Here is a 9,458-nt window from a genome sequence, read left to right as displayed (position 1 = left end):
TCATAGAAGATCACGGGGTGGTATTGAGAGCGGGATGATAATTTAGAAAGCAGCAGAAGGTCTATTGTTCCTGGGAGGCTTGATTTTGCCGTGGTCTCTGGGAGAATAGAGAACCGTTGACGATCCGGTCATTGTCCGGGAAACAAAAGTTTATTTTTTTGGTTCCGCTGGGAGTATGTTTGGAGAGCTGCTTCGTAGCTGTGGAGAGTCATTGAAAAAGCAAATGGAATGGTTGTCGTGACTACCTGAGAATTTCTTACATTTTATATGGATTCTGTGAATATATGATAAAATGTATGTGTGTATAATGATTACTAGAGATTTGATGAAGTAATACTGTGAATATAATTAGATACAATTTAAACAACCCATATGTAGACGAACGTAGGTTTTGAGTTGGTATCTTTAATGGATCATTTGATAAAGAAGAGGTTTAAGCATTATTAAACTGTCTACAAAGTCTGGCCAGTTGTCTCAGAAACTGATGGGAGTGTGTCCACTTTAGGGTAAGTTACCCTAACGATGTAACTATAAAACGCTAATTGGACTTTCTCCATCCGGGTACTACATTTCAAATAAAACTGCCCTTAAGGCCTGAAAATTCAGGGGGGTGTCTTCCCAATATGAGAGGAGTTGCTATTGTATCAGTCTTCCGTCCCTGACGCACATCGCCATCTACTGACTGGAGTTGGTATCGGAGTTGAGGAAATACTTTCAGACAAAAAGCTAAAAAGCGACTGTCCCTAAAAACAAGACTACCTTTGAAAACGGGCGATGTGGCATCATAAACATTTATTAACGTGTAAAAATGTACTACAAAGTGTAGATAAACAGAATAACTTTGGCCATACCCAGTCAGCACGTGACGTCAAAGGACGTTGAATTATGGTCGATATCAGGTCTGTCTGTGGCCACTATTTCACCCTAAAATAGTCATCCCAAATTGGGCTGTGTATAACTATGTAAATGTCTCTCGGCCAAGGTGACTTTTATCAATATACACTCTAAAAAGTAAAGGTTCCTGGAATATCCTGTAGGGGTTCTTCAAATTGAAACTGTGGGGGAACCCCTAAAAGTTATTTGAAGAAACCCTTATCATGGTTCCTCAAATAACCTTTTGGGGTTCATTTTTTAACTCCCTGTCCACCCTCCCTCCATTATAAAAACATTTTAATAATAATAACAATATTGATTTAAATAATTCATTGTTTATTTACTGGCACCACAAATGTGAATTCATATTTACAAAACAATTTACCAAACAAAACACATTACAAAATTGCAACATTTCTGCAGACATGTCAGACCATAATAAATAATACATTTACTTTGTACAGTGCTTTTCATGACAGTTACAAAATAAGGATGTACAATAAAAACATTAAAAATGAATCATAGGTAAACTAACAATATTGTAGACTTGATGCTAAATACAGATTTTTCAGCTTTAGTGTGTATATCGTATCCACTTAGTTATGTTAGGAAGTTTTCCGTCTTTATGACCGGCCCTGGTAACTTCACCCCAACTTCTCTGATCCCCAGAACACAGGAACTTCACCCCAACTCCTCTGATCCCCAGAACACAGTCACTTAACAACATAAGTGTTTTTCTGACATTTTGGGGAAATTTAAGAGAAAATAAAAAATCCAGCCGTAGCAGAGCCCCAAGTCCCATGGGGACGTCCTCGAGGGCCTGGATGTTCTCCCCATCAAAGGCCAGCGGGATTTCACTCTCATGGTGAAATGGATTTCCACCGATGTGCAGTAAAGGAGTGAAGAGCGGTGAAATCTGTGTCAACAAAAGTAAGAAAAGATGAATACACAAACAATTAACAAAGAACATAAATGTTCAGCTGTAGTTTTATATAAGCATGCACACCTATGTTAATGAAGAAACAGATGATTGGTGCATAGACATACCTTGTCACGGACATAAAGGCCACTCGGGTCCTCATTGAAGAGGTAGGGCAAGAGCAGAATCGCTGTTGTGGTCTCCAGTCCTAGTAAAGTAAAGCAATGATCTTACTACACTTGCTAATTTTATTACAAAATACATTAGAGAAAGGGAAGGAATAAGAGCAAATCCCTCTTCTGTATTGTCCTTCAGGGACTGTCAAAATAGCAGGATGATGTCCTCACCCCTGCCTCGCCTCTCTACCTCTGATAGTCCTTGGATTATCTTTTTGTCTATATCCATTCCATGGACTTGATTCATATCTGAAAAGATCATTTGCACACATTTGTATGCTAATAGATGTCAGTTTGTATTGACTGCTATGTAGGTTAAATGTACACTTCATATGCAGCTGTCCTACAACATATCTGTACCTTCTTCTTGATCCAAATTGCATTGTGTCCATGTTCTGTCCTATAAGAGTTTCAAAGGAAGAGAAAATGTGTCAAAGAACAGTCTTACAAGCATTAAAACTTATATATATATTAAATAAATATTGAAAGATAAATGGCATCAAAATACAATTGAATGTAAAATAGAATAACATATTGGAGAAAGCACTAGCCAATACAGTACTGCCATACAGTAACAGTACTGCCATACAGGCCTAATATCACATTTCAAGATATCTTTGTACACAAATTGTTCAATATTTTATCAGGCTGACTTGAAAGATTATACGCAACATTTTGCTGCGTGGCAATACTGTTTGGATTCTGAAGGGCATTTATACAAAAGAGGTAGTCTAGACACTGTATTAATACCATTATGCATTTGAATCCCATCTACAGCTACCATCTAATATATTAATTTCCCTCCACAAGGGGGCGGACATGTAACGTGTCCAAAATGGGATAGTATTGTACATGTAACGTTTCCAGAATGGGATAGTATTGTCCATGCAACGTTTCCAAAATGGGATAGTATTGTACATGTAACGTTTCCAAAATGGGATAGTATTGTACATGTAATGTTTCCTAAATGGGATAGTATAGGACATGTAACGTTTCCAAAATGGGGTAGTATTGTACATGTAACGTTTCCAAAATGGGATAGTATTGTACATGTAACGTTTCCAAAATGGGATAGTATTATACATGTAACGTTTCCAAAATGCGATAGTATTGTACATGTAACGTTTCCAAAATGGGATAGTATTGTACATGTAACGTTTCCAAAATGGGATAGTATTGTCCATGTAATGTTTCCAAAATGGGATAGTATTGTACATGTAACGTTTCCAAAATGGGATAGTAATGGACATGTAACGTTTCCAAAATGGGATAGTATTGTACATGTAACGTTTCCAAAATGGGATAGTATTGTACATGTAACGTCTCCAAAATGGGATAGTATTGTCCATGTAACGTTTCCAAAATGGGATAGTATTGTACATGTAACGTTTCCTAAATGGGATAGTATTGTACATGTAACTTTTCCTAAATGGGATAGTATTGTACATGTAACGTTTCCTAAATGGGATAGTATTGTACATGTAATGTTTCCAAAATGGGATAGTATTGTACATGTAACGTTTCCAAAACGGGATAGTATTGTACATGTAACGTTTCCTAAATGGGATAGTATTGTACATGTAACGTTTCCAAAATGGGATAGTATTGTACATGTAACGTTATGCCCCCTTGTGAGTTAATAGTATTGCATGCTGTAGCAGGCTATATAAAGAGGAAGACCTCCATTGACGATTCAGTTCGTTGTAACATCTCGTCTGGACAGGTCACCGTCCTTAGTTAGTTAGTTAGTTCGTTAACGAAGCTAACGTTAGCTAGTTCATTATCACAAAAGTGAGAACTGCTCTAGATTGGAAAGTTACGTTAATGAGTGTAAAGCCATATTGTCTTTATGGAAACGATATACAATATATGGGAAAGAATATAGTTGAGGAAATAATCCAAACCTAGTTGTGCAAGTTCTTTGAAGAACCTTTTGGGGCTGTTTTTCATTGACCAAGAACCCTACGGTTCTTAGGGGATCTGAGAACAACTCCAGTTGAACCCTTCATTTTTAGAGTGTAGTCGGCTGTATTTACTCTCGAATTCAAACATGATGATTAGCATCAACGATCAAGTCAGCTGCTGCTGCTCCAATACAGTATGAGGTGAGACGGTGAACTGATGTTGAACCGGGCAGTCAGCCGCTGCTGCTCCAATACAGTATGAGGTGAGACGGTGAACTGATGTTGAACCGGGCAGTCACCCGCTGCTGCTCCAATACAGTATGAGGTGAGACGGTGAACTGACGTTGAACCGAGCAGTCAGCCGCTGCTGCTCCAATACAGTATGAGGTGAGACGGTGAACTGACGTTGAACCGAGCAGTCAGCTGCTGCTGCTCCAATACAGTATGAGGTGAGACGGTGAACTGATGTTGAACCGGGCAGTCAGCCGCTGCTGCTCCAATACAGTATGAGGTGAGACGGTGAACTGATGTTGAACCGGGCAGTCAGCCGCTGCTGCTCCAATACAGTATGAGGTGAGACGGTGAACTGATGTTGAACCGGGCAGTCAGCCGCTGCTGCTCCAATACAGTATGAGGTGAGACGGTGAACTGATGTTGAACCGGGCAGTCAGCCGCTGCTGCTCCAATACAGTATGAGGTGAGACGGTGAACTGACGTTGAACCGAGCAGTCAGCTGCTGCTGCTCCAATACAGTATGAGGTGAGACGGTGAACTGACGTTGAACCGAGCAGTCAGCTGCTGCTGCTCCAATACAGTATGAGGTGAGACGGTGAACTGATGTTGAACCGGGCAGTCAGCTGCTGCTGCTCCAATACAGTATGAGGTGAGACGTGAACTGACGTTGAACCGAGCAGTCAGCTGCTGCTGCTCCAATACAGTATGAGGTGAGACGGTGAACTGATGTTGAACTGGGCAGTCAGCTGCTGCTGCTCCAATACAGTATGAGGTGAGACGGTGAACTGATGTTGAACCGGGCAGTCAGCCGCTGCTGCTCCAATACAGTATGAGGTGAGACGGTGAACTGACTGGAATATTGTACATCATATTAAATATATTACTGTATTGTTATCATATAGAAACATCATGGAATATTGTACATCATATTAAATATATTACTGTATTGTTATCATATAGAAACATCATGGAATATTGTACATCATATTAAATATATTACTGTATTGTTATCATATAGAAACATCATGGAATATTGTACATCATATTAAATATATTACTGTATTGTTGTCATATAGAAACATCATGGAATATTGTACATCATATTATTATCAACATACATTATTGTTTCATTCAATTTCACATAATAAGGATATTTCATATTTTCAAGTTCAGAAGTCAGAACCCATCACCTGCTATGTAAAAGAGACAGAAGAATGCACAATGGTCAATGCTATCTAGAATCCTTGGGACATCCCTACCCTAAACCCTAACCTTAACCCCTAACCTTAACCATTTTAAATGTCAACTTCAACAGGCTAGGGACGTCCCAAGGATGTATCTCTACCTGAAAATACATGATCTAAGTGATTGATAGTTGGTATTCAGCAGTCATAAAGCCTAATTTACTTTAATGAACTACTAAAATAGTGATTTTGTCAGACAGCATAGACAGCAGCTCCAAACTTTATTGACTGACTGATCCATCCATCCCTCCTCAGCCTTCCTCTCCTCTGAAGGCCCAGTGAGGGTGGAGCTCAGTCAGAGAGCTGTTGAGGGACTGGTTAGGAAGAACACTTCTACAGCCAGAGAGGTGAGAGGTCACACATGGTTTAGATGGTAAATATTTATGTCCCCTTAGTGGTTCATCACGTCAGCAAAAGGGAATATGTTCCATTTATGTTTATTTAGTGAAAATTGTCCACTGGTATTGCTGTAATTTCTCATCACTTCTGGCTGTATGAAAGTGAATTTCCCCCCAGGCATACATACATGTTCTTTGTTATTACCCGAGCCACTGCCTGTTCACCCGCTATCATTCAGAAGGTGAGATCAGTACAGGTGCATCAAAGCTGGGACCGAAAGACTGAAAAACAGCTTCTATCTCAAGGCCATCAGACTGTTAAACAGCAGAGAGACTGCAGCCTACATATAGACTTGACATCATTGGCCACTTTAATAAATGGAACACTAGTCACTTTAATAATGTTTACATATCATTTCTCATCTCATATGTATAAACTGTATCTCAGTCTATGCTGCTCTGACATTGTTATTCCATATATTTATATATTCCTAATTCCATTCCTTTACTTAGATTTGTGTGTATTAGGTATTTGTTGTGAAATTGTTAGATATTAATTGTTAGATATTGCTGCACTGTGGGAACTAGAAGGACAAGCATTTCACTACACCTGCAATAACATCTGAACACCTGTATGTGACCAACAACATTTGATTTGTTATGAAGGTAATTTGTGTAAAATGTACTTTTCCACTCATTCACCCCATCTCTTTACATTGCTTATGCATAATCAGTGGCCTGACTGTGTCCAGACTATGTCAAAGGCCCATCCTGGTAGATCTGAACCTAATGCAGCTTGGAGTGATCAGATGACAGAAGTCACATTTAGATGCCAAGTGTATTTGAGGCCATAGATGCTACATATCTATTACATTGAGTGTTTTATTTAATATGACTAAATGTATTTCTTTCTTTCTGTGTTGCAGGGGCAGTCAATAAATGGAACAGCAAGGCCACAGAACATGACATAACCAAAGCTGTGGGAGACCACCTCAAGCCCCTGGTAGAGCCGGGGGTGGTGTTTACCACTCCACCACGCCTTCAGCAGGCTGGAAAAGTGGGATTGATCTGTTTTTCATACTAAGAGGGACCAAGAGTTTGTTGATTGGTCAGTCATTGGGTAAATTCGTTTTACAATGTGTTCAAATAAAATCAAGCTTTATTTATACAGACTTGTCAGACATGGATGCAACACAATGGCTTCACAGGAAAAAACAATGAAAATAAACATAAATATTTAGTACACAAATATGAGGATAAAAAACAATAATAACAACTGAAAGACTAATGAGCATTGTAAGGAAACGCCATTGATTAAAATATCAACAATATGATGCTATATCCAACCCAAAATATAACTTGTTATTAGGAGGGGCTCTGAAAGACACTATGGGGGTGTCCACTGAAAGTTGACAAGTAACAACAACTGGGACCTAAAAGACACCCACCATGAGACCCACTAAATCTGCCCAAGAAGAGACAAACAAAAGAAAAACCCACACCAAACTCAAAGACAGGAAGCAAACCAAAAAGGTGGAGCAACTAAAGGTGTTGACTCTCCACATGTATCAAGACAACTGGAGCACTGGGCCAGACACTCTTAAATAGAACCTGGACCAGCTCAGGTGAAACACCTTCCCACTAACGAGATGGACAAGCCAGCACAGGTGTAACACATACTGACTAACGAGGTGACACCAATCAGTGCGTCCTACGTGCTAACGAGCTAGACGTGCTAACGAGCTAGACGTGCTAACGAGCTAGACGTGCTAACGAGCTAGACGTGCTAACGAGCTATACGTGCTAATTACTAATCTAATGTTATGCTTTCGTTGTAAAGCCTTTTTGAAATCGGACAGTGTGGTTAGATTAACGAGAGTCTTGTCTTTAAAATGGTGTAAAATAGTCATATGTTTGAGAAATTGAAGTAATAGCATTTCTAAGGTTTTTGAATATCGCGCCACAGGATTAGACTGGCTGTTGCGTAATCGTCCCGCCTCGCCCAGAGAGGTTAAAACATTCTACATTGTGACATTAATTCATTGATTGAGGTATTTTATCAGATTATCTCTGGTCACATTGATCACAGCTGAGGTTTCTCCTGTATGTGTTATATGGTGTGTAGTCCGCTTGCTAGACGTAGTAAAACTCTTCCCACATTGAGCACAGCTATAAGATTTCTCTCCTGTGTGTGTTTTCTCTGGTGTGATATCAGGCTGGTTGACTGAGTAAAACTCTTCCCACATTGAGCACAGCTATAAGGTTTCTCTCCTGTGTGTGTTCTATGGTGTGATTTCAGGCTGGCTGAACGAGTAAAACTCTTCCCACATTGAGGACAGCGATAAGGTTTCTCTCCTGTGTGTGTTCTATGGTGTGATCTCAGGCTGCCTGACTGAGAAAAACTCTTCCCACATTGATTACAGCTAAAAGGCTTCTCTCCTGTGTGTGTTCTCTGGTGTTTAGTCAGAAAGCTAGACTCAGTAAAGCTCTTCCCACATTGAGCACAGCTATAAGGTTTCTCTCCTGTGTGTGTTCTCCGGTGTTTAGTCAGACTGTTAGATGTAACAAAACACTTCCCACATTCGTCACAGCTAGAAGGTTTCTCTCCTGTGTGTGTTCTCCGGTGTTTAGTCAGACTGTTAGATGTAACAAAACACTTCCCACATTCATCACAGCTATAAGGTTTCTCTCCTGTGTGTGTTCTCCGGTGTTTAGTCAGACTGCTAGATGTAACATAACTCTTCCAACATTCATCACAGCTATAAGGTTTCTCTCCTGTGTGTGTTCTCTGGTGTGATATCAGGCTGGTTGATTGAGTAAAACTCTTCCCACATTGAGTACAGCTAAAAGGTTTCTCTCCTGTGTGGATTCTCTGATGTCTTTTGAGGTCTGCTGATGAGGTGAATCTCTTCCCACAGTCAGAGCAGCAGTGAGTTCTCTTCCCTGTGGGTCTCTGCTGGTGTTTATTGAGGTGTTCTGATCTGGAGATACTCTTCTCTGCCTCTTCAGCATCATGAGGTTGTTGAGGCTCCCCAGAGCATCCACGATAGTCCCATATCTCTCCTGTGGGAACAACAAAGTCAGACAGATGGTTAAAGGCCCACAAAATGAACAAGAATAGTCATTTTGTCTTGTTTTCACATTAGTAGTAACATCGATGATTGAGTTATTCAAGTTGTTGAAACCCTAAGCAGTGTGCCAGACAACTTTTGGTCTCCAATATAGGACAATTTCTGTGTTTGCTAAAATTGTGGCACGAGGGCAATTTCGTTGCAGAAACTCCTCCCTGCTAATGAGGAAACCGATAGTTATAGATGTACTATATCTGCCTGGAGCAAAAATGGTGAGCAAAGATTTTAGTTTTTCACAATGTTTTCTGAATGTGAACGGGGGAAAACTCAGGGAAGTAACTTCCATTTCCAGGTTGCTTATAAGAGCATTTCACACTACTTTGGATTATAATTGTAAGGCTCGTTTGAATGTCCTGCTTAATTTAATTTTTCTGTCATCATCGCAAATCAACTGCTTTATACTTTTAAAAAAACACTTCATCCAGTAAAATGCTCTTTGGCTAGCTTTTCCATCAGCCTGACAATGAGGGTTTGTACACTAAGTGTTTGCCAAATTGGCACACAACTTTACCTAACAATAACATAGACCTACTGTAGGACCCCTAACAACAACATAGACCTACTGTAGGACCCATAACTTCACCTAACAACAAATATACCCATGTCGTGATGTTTGCCATTTGACTGTCATTCAGAAAA

At 39.9% G+C, this 9,458-nt stretch overlaps 1 protein-coding gene across 1 annotated transcript; it reads right to left on the bottom strand.

Annotated features, from left to right (window-relative positions):
- Positions 1 to 7,726: 7,726 nt before the first annotated feature.
- Positions 7,727 to 8,650, bottom strand: LOC115186561 (gastrula zinc finger protein XlCGF17.1-like; the record flags this gene model as incomplete). The annotated part of the gene is made up of 1 exon (XM_029746157.1): positions 7,727 to 8,650. A coding segment is annotated over one exon (852 nt), but the record flags the coding sequence as incomplete, so codon positions are not given.
- Positions 8,651 to 9,458: the final 808 nt, after the last annotated feature.

This window comes from Salmo trutta, unplaced genomic scaffold (assembly GCF_901001165.1).
Source record: "Salmo trutta unplaced genomic scaffold, fSalTru1.1, whole genome shotgun sequence".
Classification (NCBI taxonomy): Eukaryota; Metazoa; Chordata; class Actinopteri; order Salmoniformes; family Salmonidae; genus Salmo; species Salmo trutta.
Note: the sequence above shows the minus strand (reverse complement) of the source record. Positions and strands in the feature narration are given on the sequence as shown.